The following is a 22,904-nucleotide window of genomic DNA, read 5'->3' as shown; positions in this document are numbered from 1 at the left end:
ACTGTCCAATTCACATCCATGTATATGTACACACATTCATACTTTTCTCTCACATGTTATTAACTCGCTGATGGCACAGACATCAGGGGCGGTTCAGTATCTTTCTGGACAAACCAGGGATAGGACCAACAACTTCCTGGTCCCAGCTGCTTCCATAAAAGAGTTCTGATGAACCCCATCATTAATCTGAAGTTTTCCTCAACAAGGCAGCAGATCAAACCGAGGACAAAGTGGAAAGTTAACACTGAATAAAGTTTGAACTGGATTTTTAAAGGCATATCATTTAAAGCTTTTTTTCTCACATCAATCTTAATGACATACATTCATAGTACATGACATACTCACAAGGGGATGAGCTAAAAGAGATGTGAGTTTGAGCTTTTTGAATATGTTTTGTGTCTGTCTGTGCTTGTGGACACTTGACATAAGAGGTTGGACAAAGTGGATCCAGTTGATGTCGGGGGGGTTAGAGGACTGGAGTGGCGCCAGGATCCAGCAGCAGAGCGCACACAGCCGACAATCCTCCGGACCTCCCGGCAGCAGCTGCTCTCATGGAGGCTGGACCCGTTTATCACCGCAGATAAAGGTTGAAGACAGAGCTTTATCTCTGAGTTGGACTCAAGAGTTGTCCCGGATGGTGGATCGCGCTGTCTTCTGCGCGCACTGACGCCTCCATCGGATTTTACGCACACGTCGCTGCAGAAAAGCAACAGGGAAACCCTCTCGATGGCCCTTTCTCGTCATAACCAGAAAGCAGCAAGTTTGAAACTGCGTGGTAATATTTTCTGTTTCTAAGGGAATTATTCCTCCTAGCGACGCTCTGGTGCCGACATGTTCCCCTGGCGGTGCGCCCGTGCCTCGATTTCCGCGCCAGGACTGTGGACTGTTCGCCTGCCACTGGTTTCACACGTCTCACTGGATTATAACAGAGGACACTGACCTCGCGCTTCAATACAACTCACTAGTGTTTGGGGACTCGACGTCTTTTAGGAGAGACGAGCAGAAACCTTCCTCTTTGAGTTTGACACCACAAGGCGCGCAGCGATGGCGCGTCCGCTCCGCGTCCTGCTGCTGCTGCTGCTGCTGCACTTGTCGGTGCTGCAGCTGACGTGCCGGGCGGCAGCGGCTGGTCGGGTGCGGAAGAAGGCCTCCAGGACCCGGGCCTGCACGGACCTGCCGGAGGAGATCCTGGAGCAGATGTTCGGGCGGCTCTCAGTCGGAGTGATGAGCGCCTTCCATCACGCGCTGCAGCTGGAGCCGCAGGACAAACTGAACCGGACCTGCCCGAGCACCGCGCGACCGTCCCCGGCCGAGAGGAAGACCCGCCTCCCGGTCAACCTGCTCAGCATCTCCCCTTGGGCCTACAGGTGAGAGCAGCTGGAACATGGAGCTGAACGGAGCTGAATTCAATACAATACAAATAAAGTTATTATTATTATGACATGATATTATGATGTTTTCTAACATGTACTGCCAATGCAAGTCAATGATGTATCTCAGTTGCAATTTACAATCTGATTAAACAGTTTTATGATATGAGACTATATTAGTTTGACAGACAGTTTATATCTAAAAATATATAAATTATAATAATAAACTTTATTGATATAACTCAGATACAAATGGCTTTAGGCTATTTGTAGGCTTCTAAAATGTTAGAAACTCTAACTGTGTCTTTGCCGTTAAAAGATTTAAAAGAGGATTAGAGGCCAGATGGAGTTTTGTCAACGTTAGACAACATTAGGTCAGAAATATTAGAACAAGAATCTTACAGGTGAGAAAAGAGTAAGATATAATAAAATAAAACATTCTAACATGATTGAAATAGTCAGTAAAATCAGAGAGTTGCAATAAAAGCATAAACCGTTTTAAGAAGGTCAAAGTAATTTCAGACCCAAAGTCCTGAGAAGAGACATTTCAAAAGGAAAAGGAGTCAGATCTCCTCACAGACATTGTTCTAAAGAGTGGGGGCCTGAACAGAAAAGGCCTTTGGAGGAACTTGATTATGTTGATATGAGCTTGTCCTGTAATTAAGGCAATTATTAGTGTTGCAATGTAATTTGTGTTTGCAGGCTCTCGTACGACCCCACCAGGTACCCCCGCTACATCCCTGAGGCCTACTGCCTGTGTAAGGGCTGCCTGATGGGAGAGGAGAGCCACCAGTTCCGCAGCACCCCGGTCTACGCTCCCACTGTCATCCTGAGGAGAACGGGCTCCTGTGTCGGAGGCCGCCATTCCTACACCGAGATCTATGTCTCTGTGGCCGTGGGCTGCACCTGTGTGCCACTGCTGCAGAAAGAGAGGGATGCACACAGCAGCAACCAGAGCCTGGAGAGAGCAGGGCCTAAAGCCAGGAGACCGCTCACGTCTGCAGGGAAGAAAGTGTGAAGAACGCCTGCACCTCATCCACATCTGTGTGTTTCCTTTATCTTCCACTGTCACTACAAACCAGAATTACAGCCAACCAGAGCAATTTCAGTCTACAAAAATCTTGCTCGTCAGTTCATCTTTGAGTCAGTCTTCAGATATAATGTTAAAGAGGCCAACAACATGTTTTGTGAGGCCACTGTGATCTTCAACCCCCAAAATCGAATCAATTCATCTTTGACTCCGTCCGACCAAAAGAGAAATTCCCTTGAGTTGTTTCTGAGATTCTGCGTTCATAAGGCCAAAATGTGTTTTAACCTTCGACCACTGATTTCAAATCAGCTCATCCATGAGTCAAACTGGATGTCTGTACCCAATTTGAAGATAATCCCTCAAGGCATTCTCGAGATATCGTGTTCACAAGAATGGGGCGAACGGACAGACAGCCGGAAAACATAAAACCTCTGACCCACAGGCTATCGCTGGCATGGAGACATACAAATATAAGTGTAATAAATAAATGTAATGATTTTACCTGCTTCCCTAAACTCTCTTATTTTACTTCTCCTCCACCTTGATAAACTCCTCAAAGGTTTTCACATCAGAAAAGAATAAACTTTATTTCATCCACTTTCTTTCCCGACTTGATTGGGACCCAAGAAGATGTGATTTGACGACAGTTGTATAAAGACCCAGAATATAACAGCAAACTGAATCTGCACCTGATGGTCTGACTGAAGAGAAGAGTCCAGCACAGACTCTGAGATACAGAAACATGTTTCACCTCTGCTGTGAAGCTGTTCACATGCTTCTGTGTGGGTCTTCCCAGGTTTTCAGAAAATCATCAGATTCCTGCACCACAAACATCATGATTAAATGAAACTTTTAAGAATGAAACACATGTTAACCTGTGGAATTAAACCAGTCTGTAGTATCAGTGACCTGATCACCGATGCCATCTACTGGTTTTAAAACACTTTTCAGTCACACTTAAAACATTTAAGTCATTTAAACTAATATTTAAATAAATGTGTCATTTCAAAATAAAACACAATCCAGGGATTTTGGTGAAATTAAACATCTGTCGCTGATAAACTGATTTAATTTGATTAGAAAAGAAAAGTAAACATTGGATTTCACTGAGAAACATTTTATCATTATAAACAAATGTGATTATCTCCAAATATTTTTATGATTAAATAACAGGATGGAACAAAAATATAATTATATAATCAAAAAACTCTTACTGTTTGAATCACTAATTTTGTAAACATAGTACATAAAAACTAAAGGGAAACCACCTAAAGTTTAATTAAATGTTGAATGACATCATATTTGCTGTGCTTTGGTTTATTAGGGTGTTCGTACTCCCTTGAAAAGTATTTTATGTTTTTTTGTGCGACTTTTCAAGGATCATTAATCAGTTGAGCAGTTGTTGGTGTCGTTTGCAGAGAGAAGAGAGTCAAAGCTACAACAAACATTTTATACTCCTTTGTTTCTCACTTGTATTTTCAGGAAACAAGAAGTGGTTACATTTTCTAATTAACAGCAGTTCATTATTTGAACCAAATGGATTTCACACAAGGTGTCACAGGTGGATACAAGTTATTTTACAGGTTGTTTTCCACACATGATTATTTATCTTTTTATTTATTCATAAAATAGCATTAAAATAAATTAGTTTTCAGAGTCCAAGTTGACATCTTCAATCTGCTGGTTTTGTTGAAACAGCATGTGAAAGATATTTAATGTTAAACGATATAAAACTGATAAAAGCAGCAAAACCTCAAAATAAGTTAACCATACAGGACACTATTAACCTAAACTAATGTCCAGTCATTTTCCATGTAAGTCAGTGGACGTTTTGACATTTTAAAGCAAGACACGTTTTTTCCTCACGTATCACAGCTGTGAAGTATCTGTGTGAAGTCCTCAGGAAGCAGCAGTCAACAGATTAGATCAGATCACTGATCAGCTGGAGCTTCCACTTCTCAGCAGGACAGATGGATAGTTGACGAAGCAGCGGAACTCATTGGACAAGTTTCTGTTGTGCTGCGGCAGGAATCTGCACTTTTTTACACCCAGAAGCTCTTTGGCCAGTTTTTCCATCATGGCTCCTGCACAACAGAAGGAAAATGAGGCGTTAAAAGCCGCTCATGTAACAGGAAGTGAAGCGTAGTTGATTAGTGTTTAACATGAAGGGCGTTAGTTTAAAGGTTTACTGTGTAGAATTTAGCGACATCTTGTGGTGAAGTTGCGTGTTGCAGCTGAACACCCCTCACCTCAACCTCCCCTTCCAACATGAGAGAGAACCTGTGGTAGCTCCAGTTGTCATAAAACTCAAAGGTGTTTAGTTTGTCCAGTCTGGGCTACTGTAAAAAACGAGGGCGGCCTCTGTAGAGAGAACCCACTTCTGATGTAAACATAAAGTCTTTCAACATAAAGTGCCAATTGTAGTGTAAAGACAACCACAATTCGTTCAATTCAGATGAAACACAGTAGTGAAATGATCATCAGGATTATTTAATATTCAATATCTGCAGATAAACCCCTTAAATATTACTCACTGAACCTTTACAGTGACGATTGTAAGTTTAAAGCTACTACGTGCAGAACTGAAGGAAAAAGACAGGCCGGGGTTTTGTGACGTTCCTCCTCTCACCTGTGCACAGCAGCACTTTGCCTTTACTCAGGTACTGAATGGTTTGGGCCACTTTGCTCAGACACTCCTCGGACAGGTACGGGGGGTCGGCCAGGACCACGTCGAAGCTCTGAGGAGCCAGGCTGGGCGGCAGAGACAGCGGCTGCTTGTAGTCGTAGAAGACGAAGTCGTCTCCGTAGGAGGCGAAGCGGCGGTCGAACTCCAAAACGACAGCGGACACCCGGTCCGAGCCGTCCACCACGCCCTGCTTCAGCTTCTGGTACACACTGGGCGCGCTCACACACACGGCCCTAAACACAGAGGGGGACACTTCCAACCAGGGCTGGGAGAAGTTCTACAACTTTCAAAACGGGAGACTTATCAGTTGGACGATAACAATCATCTGTCAGTCAGTCTGGGATCAGCATTAGTTGCTGTTACATACATTTTTAAATGTCTTTATTCAAATTCTATATATTGAATTGTACTTATTTTTATTTTATATTAAAGTCTATCATTAAATTGTAAAGTATCCAGCCTCAATTACATTTCCTTATGTGATGTAAAGTGTGTGTGCGTCTGTGTGTGTGTGTGTGTTTGTGTGTGTGTGTGTGTGTGTGTGTGTGTGTGTGTTTACCTGCCTCCCTCTCCTGCTTCTCGTACGACCTCCTCAGCTAATTGAGTCGCTGTCTCTTCAGTGTACCAGAACTGACTCATCCGCTGGTGGACACACACAACACACACACAAACACACGCACACACACACACGCACGCACGCATACACACACAACTTGTTTTGTATACTGTCTCAGACCAATAATAATAATAATAATAAAAAAATAAGAAGCCTAATAAACCTCCTTGAAAGACAAACAGCATTCTTGAAGTACAAGAATAATCTTGTTTTAATAGAATATGGTAAAATTAAAATAACCTCACACATACACACACACATATTCACAGGTGTGTTCAGTGTGAGAGTAGTGTGTTCATGTGGCAGCTCACCCAGTCCTCCTCCACCTCCCCCACACTGAACTGCTCTGACAGACACTTGATACAATCCGTTCTGGACTCATTGTAAAACTCCTGCAGGGCAGCCAGAGAGTCAGCTGACAGGGCGGGGGGCCCATCTTCATCACTGTCACTCATGGCTGATGAGGAGGAGGAGGCTAAAGAGCAGGAAGAAGAGGAGGCTGAGGAGGAGGAAGCTGAGGCGGAGGAGGAGGTTAAAGAGGAGGAAGAAAAAGAGGCTAAGGAGGAGGAAGAACAGGAGGCGGAGGATGAAGAGGAGGAGATCAGCTGTGCATCAGGGATGAAGAAGCAATGAAACTAATACAAAATCATTGATCACGTTTGACTGATTCATTCAAACTGGAGGAAACTCACTGAGTCACGTGTTCACATCATTAATACTCATTGCATCGTTAACATGTAAAAACAATCATTCAAAATATTTTACTCGAGTAAAAACACAACAGTCTGAGCATCAAAATAAATACATATATGTACAATTACTCCTGATGCTGAATATTAACACATTTATCCTGATATATAGTATTTCAATTACTGATGCGTTCACGTGCACAAGTACATTGTAGTAATCTGAGCTACTTTCAAACTACGAACAGCTGTTTTCTTTGTGAACGACGGTCTGAAGCTAAAGTGGACAAACGGTTCAGAGCCTCTGAAGGGACCACGTGAGGAGTCGCAGGATAATGACGTCACGGCAGATAGTATGGCTGCCGCGGAGGGACAAAAACCTTAGACGTGTAATAAATGTGAAATAAAACATTTATCTCATTCAACATGATTTCATATATCTTACAGTTATAACTATTATCTCTAGTAATCATGTACTTTCTTTTATTTCTACTATTATAGTGCTTACTTTTCCATTGATAAGTTTGTTTTCGATATACATTTTGTGTATACTTTACATCTGAGATTCATCTTCAGATTTCTCTGTTTAGATAGTTTACAAATTTATTTACATGTTTAAATTTAAGGTATTGTATAATAAATAAATTGTTATGAAAGGCAAAAAAAACCTGAAAAACCTCAAATTGACAATTTCAATTCAGCCTAGTGAGGTGCATATCTCTGAGGCCAAGACCCAACAGTCCCACTCAATTTAATGGAGCTGAGCTTCACACACTCGCTATCAGTCCTTTAAATGTGACGAATTTTTTTCATCAACAGCCATGAATCTGAAAATGAGGAATGACCTCTCACGCAATGTTAGAAAAAGTTATTCACTATTCCATCCTTCTCGCCAATATGCACTAAAACTTAATGTGTTCTTTCCTGGAACAGACTGCATCCTACCACACAGTTTAGTGGAAATCTGTCCAGTAGTTTTTGTGTTATCTTGCTAACCAACAAAAAGACAGGGTGAAATAACACTCTTGGTGGAGGTAATTAATATTTGTAAAAATGCAGATGTTACAGAGAACTTAATAAATTATCTTTTTGGGCTACTTGCTCAGTGCAGGATGTGGCTACAAAAACTTCTTAAGCTTTTGAATCATATAATAAACAATGCATTTATTTATTATTAAAGTAGATAAAAGACATTACAAACAGACACAACACATGTTGAAGGAAAATGCAGAGGCAGGAACATTTTATACAATAAGTTTATGTACACTTTTACACTTCATTAACAAAACAGCCATTCTACAACAACCAGGATTGGAACGAGGAGGAATCTGTCTCCAACATGATGCTCTGACGAGTGGCTCTGCTCCTTTTTATTTGGTTTCTTATTGCTGTCCTTGAACAGTCTCTGCTTCAATCCAGTGTGTGCTGAAGAGTGATACGGTGGATGTGCTGCTGTAGGAAAAAAATCTGACCAATGAAATGAATCTGCTTAACTATAGAAGCTCCACCCGTCTCGCAGGGCACTCGTCTGTCCGGAAGGAGAGAGGAGGGGCTGCAACCTAATTCTACGATCCAAAATATCAAACTGAAAAAAGCTCAAACAGAGACGGTCGCTCCCTCTTTAGATGAATTCAAACAATGTCGAACTCACAACTTTTCCAGCCGTCTGCTGGAATATAAAAACATCTCGGTCCGTTCTTTGAACAAACATTTTTTGTGGTTTCAGGTCTGAAAACATTATATATGTATATATATATGTACATCCTTTAGTCAAATGCAAAATATGATTTTGGTTTTCTGTAATCGCCAACAAACGCACGCCCTCCTGTGCTCCGTGGTTCAGTGAGCCCAGGCTGGGCCATACCTTTGTTGTCATGGCAACACTTATTGTGTGCGTGTCTGTTGTGTGCAAGTGTGTGTGTGTGTGTGTGCGCGTGCGAATGACAGGCACAGCTGACATTTGTTGTCAGTTGACATGTGACATGATCCACACACGCAGAACAATCAACAAAACAAAGGCACTCTGGGAAGGATTGGAGCGAAGTGTGTGTGTATGCATATGTGTGTGTTTTGTAAAGTGGAAACTGTTAAAATGAAGTGGGTCCACAAAACCCCTCTACCTTCATCTACGAAACCTCACACTGGAAAAATCTTCTTCACTTTTCAATAACAGCAAACTGTTTGACCCTCGATGAGACTGTGTGGGGGGGTGGGGGTGGACCCTGTCAACATCAGCCTCTGCTCTGTCTCTCACGGTCAGGATGCTTAGCGCTCTGTCGCTTCAGACCAACAGGGCGTGATCCTCCAACTGAGTCTGTCTGCTCTGCAGTTTAGTCTCTATGGTAACCACATCATCATCATCATCATCATCATCATTATTATCAAATCTGTCATTCATGCTGGTGGGGGTGGTGCAGGACAGGATGGTGGCTGTGGGGTGAAAATAAAAAAAGGAAACCAAGGAGGTGAAAACCCGGTCGACATTCAGGCATGAGATGGATTCCCCAGCAGGCACAGAGACAACAAGGTCCTCAGAACTGTCTCTTTTACCCATAGTACATAGGGATGAAAGGGGGCGCGAGGAGGAGGTCTGCTTTTCAAAAATGACGATTCGAGGCAGAGGCGGTTTCCAGTGGTTATTTGACGCAGAGCAGGCCGCCAACGTTGGCCACAAACTCCTCCAGGCTCTTAAGGAAGGCAACCTTCTGCTTTCGGTCCATGGTGGGTGGCGTGCTGCTCGCCGTCAGCGTGTTGAAGGCGTCGGCCAGCCGCTGGTAGATGATGGCATCTCTTTGCGAGGAGAGCAGCGTCTCCACCAGCTCAGAGTACTCCGCCTGACGGAGGAGAGCAACAACAATCAGATCAGGGTCCAAGAAAAGACTGGAGATTTAGTGAGCGGACAAAAACCTTAGATTTAATTTCATTAACTGATAAGTAACAAGAACTTGAACACCAATGATGTCTGAGGAAACAGTGTTGTCACTGTGATCTTTATTATTTGGGATTAGAATAATCTTTGCTACATCACCTCATTATAAACGACCTAGTTCAGCCTTATGGTGCTCAAATTACTTGCTAGTTATTGCTGATGTACACAATTATGATTTAACCTTACTGGTTTAGCTAAAAATGAGCTAAATGACAAATGTGTCATAAATTATAATATTCATTGTTGATTTATTTCTCATCTATTTGCTAATTCTAATCCTCACAACTAAGAAGCTTATATATTTTTGGTATCGTTTAAATTTTGGAATAAAATGTATAACAATTTAAAATATTCTTAATTTTCTGCATTTTAATCTGTTTTTCACTACAACGGGAAAAAATCTGGATTTTATATGGAAAGAAAGAGGATAACAAAATGAAACTAAAATAATTGGACATCTATTTGCAGGCTGTGCATAAATGGGATAATCTTGAATTGTACATCTACTCAGATACTCAATATAATTAATGGCATTTTCAGAGTGGAACTGTGCTTGTGCCGATCAGGCACCAGAGGGCGCCTGGTGTTCCTCTCAGAAAACTTTCTTCTTCTGGAGTTTTGAGCAGCTCAGGCTTCACTTTTTATTTTTGTTTAATATTCACACTCAACACTTGATTGTCGGAGGCAGAATTCTCAATAGACAACAATCAGCAACAATAACAAAGCTTGTTTCCTGTTTATTCTCAGTATTTCTTATTTCATCATCCACAGATTAAAATCACTGGAGTATCCTGAAAGTTCATTAGTTAGTCTCTCACCTGGTGCAGGCACACGAGTGTGTAAAGAGCTTCTCCTGCTGCCACCGTCATCTCTGTGTTGTGCTTTTGCAAAACCAGCATGTCAAACACCAACTGAAGAAAACAAAGTTCAATTAATTGATTTTACAGTTCAACAGCCTGTTACATGTTGCAATTCTAGCTTTTTAAAACAGTTCAACGTTTTGCCAAATGTGACTCCTTAGAGCTTTTCTTGTTTAACATATATGAAGCCACAACCAGAAAATGAGCTGTCAACACAAATAGAGCAGTGTCTCATTTGTTTGATGCAAATAAAAACCAGTATAAAACTGACATGTTGGAAAGTAAAGTCACGTATCGGATACTTTATGAAAAGAGCACATCAGTGATTTTTTTTTGTCCTTTCTGAAGTTAGATAGATTTATTTGTTTAAACTTAAATGACCCACAGACAGACAGACGGACAGACGGACGTGTGGTTACCTTGAGGAAGTGACGGGTGGCGATGAAGAGAGGCGTGTCTTTCTCCTGGTTTTTGGCACACTGTTCAGCCAGAGGAGACAAAGCCTCCAAACACAGCTGACTGATTTCTGAACTCATCCTGAATAGCAACATTAAGGAGAAGAAACTACAAAACAAAAAAATTTTATCATTTGAGAAGTTCTGAAGCTTCACCAGGCGTCTTGTTGACTCCAGATTAGAGCAGGAGACCAGTGGGAACACGATCGACCAGTGTAAAATAACATTGTTGTTAATTAATATCAAAACGTGATTCTCTTCTTTGCTGTAGATTCACTTTGAGATTTGGGGCAGTAAAAATGTCTTAATATCTTGATCTAATATGAAAAGTGACTTATCGGACTCTTCATGAGTTAATGCTGCAACAGTATCTGACTTTCAGTGGAAACCAAAGCAATATTTTTTAATAGCTATCTTCACTTCAAATATGATAGCTATTGGAAATTGGAGAAAGGAAGTGCGAGTGTAAAAGCATTATGAATTTCTGAGGCTTATTCTCCCGTCATGAATATTGAATATCAACTGCAGCAACGATCGTTAAAGGATACGAAGTCATTCCGAGCTCCAGCGAGAACATGAGGCTCTTGAAAAGGTCTTCAGGCAGCTGTGGAATCTTTTCTGGGAAGATCTCACAGATGAAGGTGATGAGCTTGTAATACTGGTTACACAGAGACGGGAACTGCAAAACAACAAGGAGGACTCAGCACAAGGAGGAAATGTCAAACCTTGGGTCATGCATTAAAGGAAATCCATGTTGTGTAGTTTTACCTTGAGCAGGTCCTGCGACATGAGTGGAAGAACAATGTTGACGCCGTAAAGAACCACATCTGCTGCCGATACCGTGCGGCTGGAGGCTGGTGTTCCCTGGTCTTGGTTCCGAAACACCTCGTCTATAAGCACAGAAAAACAGTTCAATCTCAAGTGAATGAAAACCCAAACAAATCTTCTACTCCCGTTGATAGAAAACAGAAAACATTGAGATGACCCACCTGTGTCGCTGAAGTCAATGAACTCTTTGGACAGCAGGTTGGTGAGCAGCTCCATGATGAGCAGCAGGTCCTGATACTGGTCCTCCTCTGCCGCTGCATCGCTTCGTTTCCGACACTGGTTATTTTTGGAGTAGACTTGCAGTAACGTCAGACACGCCTCGTACAGCTTCATGGACTTGGTCTGAGCGAGGAGAGGAGGACACGTAGCGTCAGAGATTATGTTTAATGAACCTAAAACTTAAAAATCGACATTAAATATTGCTTATTATAAAACCGTTATTTGAACCTAAATAAATTGTGGAAATTGTTAGAAAACTTTAGCTAATTTCCACATCCAGACAACACAGAGAAACAGCATCAATCACTTGCAGTCATGCATAGAGTTGATGAATAAATATAATAAACTGTCAAATATCAAAGCAGCAGAGGGAAATCAGGTACCACACAAACACATCCTGCACTCAGGCTGTGTTTGTAAAGCGTGTTTTCATTCAAACACGATGCCTAGTCTTAGATTTAACGTCTACAGTTTAAAATACAAACTTCTGTAATCTGTAAACTCAGCTGAAAATATTCAAATTAGGTAAATCGGGTCATTTTTAGGGTGGAACGGTGGTGCAGTGGTTAGCACTGTCATTTAACATGCTCTGGGTTTGAACATGACGGCCACCCAGGGGTCTCTCTGCATGGAGTTTGCACGTTTTCCCCTCGTCTGTGTGTTATTTTTCCTCTGGTTACTGTGAGTGTGTGTGCGTGGATGTACATTAACGATGCTTCACTCACCTCTCCCAGGTAGCAGATCTGCTTGTGAGCCACTTCCACAAAAACCTCAATAATGAGGTTGATTGTCTCGGGCGTGTTGCTGTAAACCTGCACAAGAGAAGTCTCATTAGTAACTTTAATCGTGTAAACATAGTTAAAGAATCATTTGAATTGAAGAGTTTTGTGTCTCGTCTTATGTTGAATCAGTTCAGTCTTTGTAAATGATAGAATTTATTTGACTGGACGATCAAACTGGCGTTATCATGGTCAGCTAAGTTAGCGGCGTTCTCTGAACTACACAGGAACAATAACGTTCCCTTTCACAGATTTGGATTCATCCTCCCACGCTGCTCTTACCTCCATGAGGCCAATGCAGCTGGACAGGAAGTCCATGAGGAAGGAGAAGAGCGAGGACACGTTGTCGATCTGCGTTGCCTCTGCGATGCCGCACAGCGCCTCTAACGTGGCGACGATTTCCCGTTTGACGGCTTCTTCCTGGCTGATCTGAGCGAAGTTCTCCTGGTTAATGAGGTTGAGGAAACGCTGCTGAAGAGGGTGAAGCACCTGGATGGAGAGATACCGGGAGGTCATCGGTTAATTTAGGAATTAATCAATCAAATGTTAGGAAGATGAGATCAGAAGGGAGAGACTGTAAAGCATCAATCATTTATTTATGTCCCACACATTTTGAATGCAAAAATTCAAGTAATTTCATATCTTTTAAACGGTCGTTTTTCTTTGTTGATCCAAGATAATACCAAATGGCAATTGGAAGACTGCATATAAGGGGTGTAGTTTTTAATCAGAGAGGATTCATGTATGATGTGACTTTTTCATGAACTTTATTTTGCAGCTTATTAACTCATATAATTAAATTAAAAGCCTATTTTCTGTTTCCAATTACTGTGCTCTATTAAGATCTTCTTTTAAAATTAAAGAGATAAAAATCATTTTTGAGAAAATAGAATTAACGCACTGAGGTTGTATGTCTACTCCAAAAAAAAACATGTGGCCACCATGACCTGTGACCACCCAAATCTTAACATTTCATCTTGAGTCCAAGTGAACGCTGGAACCAAATTTGAAGAAATTCCTTCAGAGCCTTCTAGAGATATTGTGTTGACAACATGGAATAGACCTGAGACCATAACACCTCTGGTTTTGGAGGAATACAAATAAAAACGATACATTGGCAAACCATTTTAAAGCAGTGTTCCTTAGTTTTTCTTTTTTAGATTAGTGGCATTGAATAGATTGATAGGAAAAGTAAAAAAAAAAGGGGGAAAGTTCATGTCAATGAGTATCTTGTGTATTTGGTGATGTAAGAGAAAGAGCAGTGAAATAAAGATGGAACAAAGGGGCGTCTGACTTCTCAACCTCCTCCTCCGACAGTTAGATCTGAGCTGAGCAGAGCAGCTGTACGATTCAACAGCTGCTGTTTAACTCATACAACCCCCCCATAATTGGTCTGGAGTCATTGTGGCTTTGCACCACCATTTACTACTGTCCGCCTATTAAAACAGAGGCCTGTGGGATCAGGACAAGGATCATGTTATACACACGAGAGAAAGACGGTACGGGGGAATATTAATGAACGTATCCATCACTCGTAATCCGTGTGTCTGACAGAGAGTCTGTGGAGATCTGCAGCTCTGAACTGGACTTACTCACCTTAGTTTCTTTTAAAGTCAGACATCATAACTCGTGGTGAAATTATTCTTTGTGTTTTCATTATATTTGGTACCAGTTCACCAGGTTAAGATACGTGTTATCGCTGCAGGACATTTCCCATTCACTATAACTCAGTAAGAAACAGAGAAAAACAGTACTTGATTGATCGATTCAGCTCTTATTATTTACCTCAGCCCAGTATTGCTGTTTGGTGTCAGAGTCCATGTGAGCAAAGCCTCCGAGGACAAGTGCCTTCATCAGTGACCTCTGCACAGAGCTGGACAGCAGGTGGAGGGGCGGACTGCGACTGGCAAACTGCTTCGCCAGGTTCCACCAGCTCTCACACTGCACCACAATGTTTGCCCTAATGACACAGAGAGATATTTGGCTTAATAAAATAAAAACACATTCAAGTAGATGGAACCACATGATTTTAGCTTTCTTTCCTTCAAAACTATCCTTTGTCCTCACCTCTCCCTCTTTTCCACCAGTGTCACCAGCAGCTCCACTGTGTCATTGGCCAGCTCAGCCTCTGCGCTCCACACAGACAGATTGTTGATCACCTTCTCCAGAAGATATCCCACAATCCACTGGGCCCCTTCTGTATCTGCACCGAATGCTGTGCTCAGGGGGACGCTGATCTGAGGAGAGCGAGAGAGGAAAAGGGGAGACGGATGTCAGAGACATATTCGGTTTATTGCTTTTATGAGCTAAAGAATATACCATGGTTGACGTTTGCCCTGAGAAGCCTGAGTGACCAGGTGTCTGGGTCACAAATGAGGCTAGGGGGCAACACAGGGTCAGGAAGCTTCATACCTGCTCATATAGTTTCTCATCCACCAGCAGGTACGTCTTGGCCCAGCGTCGGAGGAACCACATGATGTCTTTTCCCATCTGTGGACTCAGCAGCTCCGTCAGGCTCGCTCTGGTCGCCCTAGATTCAACTTCTGATGTCCGCAGCACCGCTGACAGTAACCTATAATATAAAAGTGAGAGGAGCTGGATTTAAAGGCCATGTAGTCAGGCAAGTGAGCATGAATGAGCAGGTGCTCGTCATTTAGTTTATTTAAAATACTATTATTATACAATAGTATTATTGATTTTATAATTTTGGTTGTGGGCTGTTTCGTATTTTTTTTGCTGTTGAAATATGTTGTTTTGTGCTTTATCCTGTCTATTTTATTTTGAGCATGACATATTGTAAAGGACCATCTAGGAAGGGGAAGCCTTTCCTATAAATGATGTGGAATCTGGCATCATGTGTGTCTTCTGATCCATCATGTGCCACGAAAACATATCCGACCCAGTGAGGACTCTACAAGACCTGTGCAGTTGCCCTACGTGCCACCATTTTACATTTTACATTCAAGTCGTGTAAGCGGAGGTGGAGCTGCTGCAATGTTTCACCATGTTGTCCCACAATATACCGTTTCTAGTTCATGGTTTGTCCCTCCCCTGACTTGTGTAGGTTCGTACCGGCCACTTAAAGCACCCGGCGAGTCTTCTTTTGGAAATGCTATGACCCAGTGTCTTGTCGATACACAATAAAAAGGGCATGACAACACAGGGAATGTTTGGAAGAGAAGGTAAAAAGGAAGAAATTTAGACCGAAACGGACTAGATCAGAGAGACACTAAGACATACATCATGATGCAAAGGTTACAGAGTAAAGCTCAATTTATAGTGTACGTGTCTGCAAGACATGAATCATCTGCTCATGCATTTTTGGCTCGTCCGATGATGGCCAAGGAAAACTAAGTACCTGCTGACAAACGTGTCATCGTGTCTGACATGTCCAATTTTAGACTGTGTTAGCACCCTCAGCAGGCAGATTACATCCAAATTTGAACATCAAACTAACAAGTTCACTGCTTGATTAAAAAATTGAGAGCATTAAATACAATAAAATATCATTAAAGATGGATATAGATACAAATCTCAATGAAAAAAGGGGGTGAAAAGAAAAAAGAAAAATACCCATGCAAGAATTTAAGAGTTATGTCATGACAATCAGCAGTCTCTTTGATATTTGTGTCTATTTCTACGATATCTGGAGAGCCGCACCCTGTTTTTTGTGTGTTTAATGTTGGTATGTTGACGATTTATGTACAGGATTCATTAAATGATTTGAAATCTGGAGAAACTTCAGATGTGAGCTCAAGAGAAAATGAGGAGGAGCTGGTCCAAAACAAAGATGACACTTTGGCTTCATTCAAAACAACAGAGTTGCACTGCAAGAACGAGACCTATACGCACATGTGTAATTAACATATGATATTAACAAATTCTATTTTAAATTAATAAAGTCATTCACCCTACAACAAATTCATCAAAGTGTAATAGAAAGTCATCACTTTGCTAACCCCCCCCCCAGACATACACTATATAAAGGGACAGAGCTAAAGAGGGCTTAAAGAAGCTTATCGTTCCGCCCCCCTCAGTGCACAATTTCACATTGTTTGCAGAAAACAAAACCACGTTGACATTTACGGAGCCGGGGCTGCTCGATCACTATCAGGGAACCTGATGCCATCATCCGCAATCCTCTGTCAATGCTGTCGTCCCCTTTGCTCGCGCGCGCGCGCACGCGCACACACACACACACACACACACACACACACACACACACACACACACACACACACACACACACACACACACACACACACACACACACACACACACACACACACACACACACACACACACACACACACACACACACACTCTACAAAAAAACATGCTCAATGACCTTCAACAGACAATATCACTGGCTGCTGTGATTGTCTATTGTCGTCACTGATTATCTGCACACACACACACACGCACGCACAGGCGCGCACACACACACGCACGCACACGCACACACGCACACACAGGCACTCGCACACAAACAAGCATCATGTGCATCTGCCAACAGCTCTGAACCGCACAAGGTTTTTTGACACCACAGCCACATTCTGTCGGGATCTCACAATTAGCTGTTGTTAAAGAACAAACCATCTCCGATAACAGGAACTAGAGACAAGCTTTCCTTCCCAAGGTCCATTTCATTATCTGCTGGTTTATTGTTAAGGCCGTTTTTTTGTTCTGATGTTCAACCACCACACACACCGAAATCAAGTGTGTGATACGATTTCTGAAGACACCAGAGCAGGAAGAGACCACAAAGCCGGAAGAGAGGTTGTGATAAAAAACTGACATTTCTGCTCATACGGTGACTGCAGGTTGAAAATTAGTTATTAGTTAATTTGTATTGATCAACAACTCCTACCGCCCTGCAGACACATTGTCATTTTTAACTATGGTGCAACAGAGAAGCAGCTTCAATCTGCAGCTCAACCTTGCACCCGATCTGTTCCCTGTTTATGGATTTAAAGGGCAGTTCGTTGGGTGACTGCTGCAACAAACAATTATTTTTTATTACCTATCAATTTCCCTTTTTTTTTAACTTTTCATTAAATATTTATCCTTGACCCAAAACAAAACCCTAGAGCCTAAGGGGCTAGAGAGAGTTTTCTCATCCTGAGTCAAGTGTATTAGAACTCATCCTGAGACCAGAGTTTAACTGGCTCAACATTCAAATGGTGCCTGAGTCTGAATGGGACGGGACTAACACACCTTCAGCTTTATGGGACGATCACTGACAATACTAGGAAGAGCAAGCAGCCGTGGACAGGGACTATTCTGGGACAGTTTTACGGGAAGTCTGACTGGTTTAGCGAAATGAACTGTCACAACATCCAAAGACTTGTAATAAAAGAAGAGCCATCACATTGAATACAACAATCTATCAGCCTTTGACACAACAGAGACGGTGCTCAGACCAACATTCGTCTCACCTAATGACGGAGTCTGTGTTGTTGCAGCCTGGTATGGATGTAGCCTTCTCCCCCGGCGAGCCCAGCATCTGCAGCGTTGTGTTGATGTCGACCTCTGTTGAGTGTTTGATGGAGAACTCCATCACCTCTGAGGGGATCAACGGAGTTTCACCTTGAGGGTCGTCTGCTAACACATACCCTGCAGAGTGCACAGACAGATACAGACAGTGTTTTACTGCATGTTCACTTCTGTTGGCAACTGAGCAACTTAATGTTCCTTGAGTTTAAGTGTTTTTCTCAACTATATACCATAAAAATTATGCACACACACACAAAAAAGAAAAGAAATCAACAGTGCTGCTTTAACAATGCTGATTCAGAAAATATTAAATTAACTCAAAGTCACTGAGCCGGGTGGAGTTCAGTTCTTCTGTCTTGTTCACAAATAAACTCAGTTAGGTGGAATAAGCTTCACTGGAAAAGTAATTTACAAACTCTGTTAACAGCCATAGTCTAGTGTATTAAAATTTCACAAGTTATTTCATTAACTACGTCCGTATGATGGTTCCACGTTAGGTTTAAATACATGTGTTGAAGGGAAAAAAGAGGAAGAGTGTACAATTATTCACTTTATTAAAATTGTAGATGGCTATTACTGACACAAATTTGCTTATTCTTTAAATGTGTTACATGTGTCCATACAAAAAATATGTATTTTTAATATATACATTTAAAATATTCTGTACTTAACGGCCTAAGCACAAGATGCCCCTTATATCATAAATGTCAAATCTAATCTAGTGTCAGGCGTGATGAAATAAACCACTAATGAACAGAACAATTCTCAGTGAGCAGATTGGACTGAAATAAGAAAAGAAACATTAATGAGGAAACAATTATGTCTTCCTCGAAAAACAAATATCCTCACAACATTACAGGAAAGTTGCGAGATCAGATAAACCCAAAAGACAAACAAAAACAATGTTTTGTCCTGACGCTGACCTGAGACCAGTATGATCCAGTGGATGTCCTCGTAGAGGTCGTCCAGGTATTTGCGGTCCATTGATCCAGGGTCAGAAGTCGCCATGAGGTGCTGCTGTGTCCTCTGGAGTTGACCGTGAAGCCGTGTCACCCGGTCCTCCAACAGGCTGCAAGGCGTAAACACAAAAAAAGTAAATGACAACTCCATAGACTAAGATCAAGAATTTAATAAGAGTTGTATATGAAGCACCTGATAAGGTGTTAAACATTTACTTTGTGAGCAGGGGGATACAGTGGTCAGCAGCTACACGTCCCAGCATGCCGATGCTGGAGAGCTGGTCTGAGAACAGCTCCCTGTCATCTTCCTGCAGCTCATTGATTTCCTCCTCATCATGAGACGATAGGCCATTCACTGACTGAGGGTGGTGGAGGTGGGGGTTATGAATGCAAAGAGAAGAGAAAAAGTTAGTCAACCAGTTATGAGGATAGAAAATAAACACAGCTATTTTGATGCTGATGTGAAATTTTGATAACACAACTAACTGACAAAATAAAGAACACAAATCCGCTTAAAGACTGGAGCAGATTCCAGATCATACAGACCTCTCTTCTCTCCTTAAACTACAAATACAGTGTGAACAATAAAGAAATGTAGGAAACATAGTTGTAAAAGCATAAACTTTTATCGAGAGAGTCGCACCAGGTTGCGTGTGCCGTCAGGAGCAGCCAGGTGACACTGGATATACGAGTTGAAGACCTGGATCGCCGGCTGCACGAAACAACCGCGAGGAAAATGCTCCTCGTCCTGGACGAGCGTGAGCCAGGACTCCAGCAGCTTGTCATAGGCCTCCATGTAAACCATGTCGTCCTTATCAAGCTGAGGGAAGAAAGAGCGTGCACACGGACGTCAGCAAAACAATGTCAACCTTTCTTTAGTAGACTTTTCACAGGTTTGGCTGAGGTAATGTTTAGAGGCCTAAAATTTAACCAATATTTTTCTGATTAGAAAACCTGCTGATATTTTGTTAAACGACATATATATTTAGCTATACTACATATAAATAAATATGAAAATAAATTATAAAAAATACTCCCATTATGATCTCCCAAAACCCAAAGTGCCGCTTTCAAATGTCTCATCTTGCCATCTAATCATCAAAACAGTTGCTAATTACTTTTCTTTAGATCAACTGAAATTTATTTTATATATCTTTCTCAGCTAAGATTATTATTTTTCAAAAGGCATATTCCTGAATTTACTTGTGGTGACAGGCTGTTGTATCTCTTACCGTCATTATTTATGTACTTCTGTCCGTATAGTTTTTTTGTTGGTGTGTATTTTAACCATTTGTTTTCTTATTCTACAGCACTTTGTGTCTACAAATAGTTATTTTCTATCGAAAATGTAATATCTCAGATCTGGTTCCACATTGAGGATGATCAGGGGTTGTTACTCACCACCTCCTCCAGGGCGGCGCTGCGTCCAAACGAGCAGGTGAGCAGAGTGAGGCAGTTGATGAAGGAAGTGAAGAGATCGCTGGGTAGTGCTGTTAAAATACTTCTAGGAAACATGGTGATCAGATTGGAGATGATATTGGAGATGCCCAGTGCCTCCGAGTCCTCGATCTCAATCCTGGGAATGCAGACAATAAAACGAGATCTAAAGATCATAATAAACTGCCAGTGATGCTTTTAGGGAGAATCATGTTTGGAGAAAAAATAAAAACACAGTAATGACGTGAGGTTTAAATCCTTCTGCCACTGGCATTTAAATTCAGCTGTAAAAATCGGTTTCACTCTCGAGAAAAAAGGTTGAGAATATTCAAACTCCCTCTTTCCATTTTTTGTTCAAACCTGTGCTCTGGCCTGAGGAAGGATTTTTTCCACTCTCCCGGGTGAGGCAGAGGCTAACCCAGGGTCACTTTCCAGTTTACGCGCTGGTGACTGCGGCTTGGAAATGGGCATGAAAATTGATCCTTAACCAAAACTCGTGGGCAACTTGACCCCTGAACGGTTTTCCACAGCTGCATCTGAGGTTATATTTTATGGTATTTCTGCCTCATAGTGCAACACACACACACTAAGACATGGGAGAATGAATGACTGTTATTATCCTTCTGATCTTAAAGTGACTTATCAAATCGTTCCATGAAAAATGAAGTGACAGATTAGAACACGGCAAAAAATAATTTCTACTCTTTCTACATTTTAAAACCAGACATGAAAGTGACTTGTAATCGGAATTCAACATCATCTGGACAAATCTAACCACAGAGCCTGAAATCACTGTGAACAGACAGTGAAGAGCCACAGGAAGAAGTGAGGTAGCCATGTTAAAAAAAAAAATTCCAGGCTCACAGTTAAAACAGAGCACTTTGTCAGGTATCAAATTCCAGTTAAAAAGGATCAGGTCAATATAGCTGGAGTTTGCCTCACACATATGGAGAACGGAGCAGGATATTGTCCGGGTTAGACGTGTCCAAAAACTAGAATATTTACATAACATCGGCGTATTAGTCCCAAAACAAAACATGGTCAGGTGCATTGCTGTTATGAAGCAGCAGTAAGTGACCAACAGAAACCTGGTCCGTAGTCTGTGGCCCAGAATTTCACTGTTATTTTAAATGAGAACTACCAAGATAGAAACATGCACCTACACCCAAAAGACCCTCGTATTAAATCAAGACACTTGGTTCGAACCCTTTGAACCATGCTTTCAGAGCAGCGACCATTCTTGTTCTACTGTAACCAATGTGGATTGGCCGAAATGCACTTGGGACCATTTGGGAGAGGTAAGATACATGAGTTTTTTCTCCCCACAGTCACCAAAATGCTTGCTCAGTGTAGGAACTGTTGGGTTTCTCTATAAACACTATAACACATTTTTAGCCTAGGTAGTTTTATTGCATTTTTGCTTATCTAATAAATCGTCTTTAACAGAAACCAACATCTTCTCTCTCATTTTTGTCTTTTTCTTAAGTAGCCTCTGCTTCACTAAAATAGTACAAATCATTATCCTGACTTTGTATTCGAACTGACACACCTCTCCACAGTCAGAGAGAGAGGAACGCTGTGAGAGAGGCCTCGCTAACCCCTATCAGATGGAGTTAAATTGTGAGCAGAACTGTTCAATCACTGTAGATCGGCCATCCCTCTCCGCATGGTTTTCCGATGAGGCAATTGGAAAAAAGTTCCAAGAATAGGTGATTACAGGCAGAGCAGGAGTGGAGGGAAGAGAGAGGGAGTGAGAGGCATGAGAGAAGAGAGTGAGAGAAAGAGAGACCCCTACTCGCTGAATCACGTGGTCCAGCCGCAAGATGGTGTGCACGCTGAAATGTGTCTCAGTTATTTATACACGAGTGTGGCCCCTTAATTCAGATCAGAAACACGCCGACTACACACACACCCACTTAAGAACACAAACTACTTCTACTGTAGTTATTGGCACTAGATAATCATCTGTCTCTCATATTCACATACATACACTTCCCATGAACACTCTTTCTGACTGATATCTAAACTGACAGCTCTTATCTTCTATAGGACTGCTAACAGCAATAAAGTACTGTATAAAGTATTTGCTCCTGTTAATTGATTATTTGCTCCTTCAGCTTCTGATATAAATCATGATTGAGCTATTTTTTATTTATATATAAATATAAAGTAAGATGTTGATGACGTTTTCAGGAACTTTTTCTGCCCCCTAGTAAACTGTCTGTAAAAATGCAGACAGTTAGAGTTAGCCCCATGTGATTATATAGCAGGAAAATGTCCTGAAAATGTCCAGTGATTTTGATGACCTTTTTGTAACATACAACGGATGTCAAACTGGAAGAATAGAAATATCTGAGGATGAAAAAGAGCAGCCACACATATAAATGAAACCGGACGGACACAATCTCCTGCTGTGTTCTTCATATGTCAAAGACAAACTCTGGAAAATCACCCAATCTTGTGGACATCTTCTGGAGTTCATGTCTTAAAGTGGATTTACAGAACTGTCGTGTATAAGTTGATATGATGAAATAGTAAACAAACAGTTGCTTAT

General features: G+C 41.6%; 3 protein-coding genes across 6 annotated transcripts in view; 1 reads left to right on the top strand and 2 right to left on the bottom strand.

Moving 5' to 3' along the window:
- The first annotated feature begins 227 nt into the window (after positions 1-227).
- On the top strand, positions 228-2,523 carry il17d (interleukin 17d). Its single transcript, XM_053439116.1, has 2 exons — positions 228-1,367; positions 2,073-2,523. The coding sequence occupies exons 1-2, from the start codon at positions 1,045-1,047 to the stop codon at positions 2,386-2,388; spliced, it is 639 nt and encodes a 212-aa protein (XP_053295091.1). The 5' UTR covers positions 228-1,044; the 3' UTR covers positions 2,389-2,523.
- A 1,000-nt stretch (positions 2,524-3,523) lies between these two features.
- eef1akmt1 (EEF1A lysine methyltransferase 1) lies at positions 3,524-6,727 on the bottom strand. Of its 4 annotated transcripts, none has more exons than XM_053439115.1 (5): positions 6,635-6,727; positions 6,014-6,258; positions 5,646-5,728; positions 5,030-5,319; positions 3,524-4,484 (listed from the first exon to the last, which is right to left on the bottom strand). In XM_053439115.1, exons 2-5 carry the CDS (start codon positions 6,155-6,157, stop codon positions 4,339-4,341), a joined length of 663 nt encoding a protein of 220 aa, XP_053295090.1. In that variant the 5' UTR covers positions 6,158-6,258; positions 6,635-6,727; the 3' UTR covers positions 3,524-4,338. The 4 variants fall into 4 exon arrangements, with proteins under 4 accessions (XP_053295090.1, XP_053295089.1, XP_053295087.1 ...); XM_053439114.1 differs by having other exon boundaries at positions 6,620-6,715; XM_053439112.1 differs by having other exon boundaries at positions 6,395-6,714.
- An 808-nt stretch (positions 6,728-7,535) lies between these two features.
- The window catches only part of xpo4 (exportin 4), a 45,833-nt gene continuing 30,464 nt past the window's right edge, over positions 7,536-22,904 (bottom strand). The window contains exons 9-24 of the mRNA XM_053440310.1: positions 20,315-20,489; positions 19,557-19,733; positions 19,130-19,272; positions 18,878-19,023; positions 17,897-18,074; positions 14,871-15,030; positions 14,526-14,695; positions 14,244-14,418; positions 12,741-12,947; positions 12,405-12,491; positions 11,622-11,802; positions 11,401-11,522; positions 11,181-11,311; positions 10,597-10,714; positions 10,136-10,228; positions 7,536-9,222 (exon numbers count right to left, since the gene is read on the bottom strand). Coding sequence (XP_053296285.1) covers positions 9,025-9,222; positions 10,136-10,228; positions 10,597-10,714; positions 11,181-11,311; positions 11,401-11,522; positions 11,622-11,802; positions 12,405-12,491; positions 12,741-12,947; positions 14,244-14,418; positions 14,526-14,695; positions 14,871-15,030; positions 17,897-18,074; positions 18,878-19,023; positions 19,130-19,272; positions 19,557-19,733; positions 20,315-20,489 — 2,461 coding nt within the window. The 3' untranslated portion in view covers positions 7,536-9,024. The remainder of the gene's footprint in view (positions 9,223-10,135; positions 10,229-10,596; positions 10,715-11,180; positions 11,312-11,400; positions 11,523-11,621; positions 11,803-12,404; positions 12,492-12,740; positions 12,948-14,243; positions 14,419-14,525; positions 14,696-14,870; positions 15,031-17,896; positions 18,075-18,877; positions 19,024-19,129; positions 19,273-19,556; positions 19,734-20,314; positions 20,490-22,904) is intronic.

This window comes from Pleuronectes platessa, chromosome 14 (assembly GCF_947347685.1).
Source record: "Pleuronectes platessa chromosome 14, fPlePla1.1, whole genome shotgun sequence".
NCBI classification, from domain to species: Eukaryota; Metazoa; Chordata; class Actinopteri; order Pleuronectiformes; family Pleuronectidae; genus Pleuronectes; species Pleuronectes platessa.
The sequence above is the reverse complement of the archived record's forward strand: the minus strand, read 5'-3'. Positions and strand labels throughout refer to the sequence as shown.

Bases quoted from the DNA above. Each gene is read 5' to 3' on its own strand.
- il17d (XM_053439116.1), top strand. From the start codon at position 1,045: ATGGCGCGTCCGCTCCGCGTCCTGCTGCTGCTGCTGCTGCTGCACTTG. The intron at 1,368-2,072 runs GTGAGAGCAGCT...TTGTGTTTGCAG, and splicing joins ATCTCCCCTTGGGCCTACAG to GCTCTCGTACGACCCCACCA.
- eef1akmt1 (XM_053439115.1), bottom strand. From the start codon at position 6,157: ATGAGTGACAGTGATGAAGATGGGCCCCCCGCCCTGTCAGCTGACTCT. The intron at 5,729-6,013 runs GTGAGCTGCCAC...TGTGTCCACCAG, and splicing joins GGGAGGTGGAGGAGGACTGG to CGGATGAGTCAGTTCTGGTA. The intron at 4,485-5,029 runs GTGAGAGGAGGA...TCTGTTGTGCAG, and splicing joins CAAAGTGCTGCTGTGCACAG to GAGCCATGATGGAAAAACTG.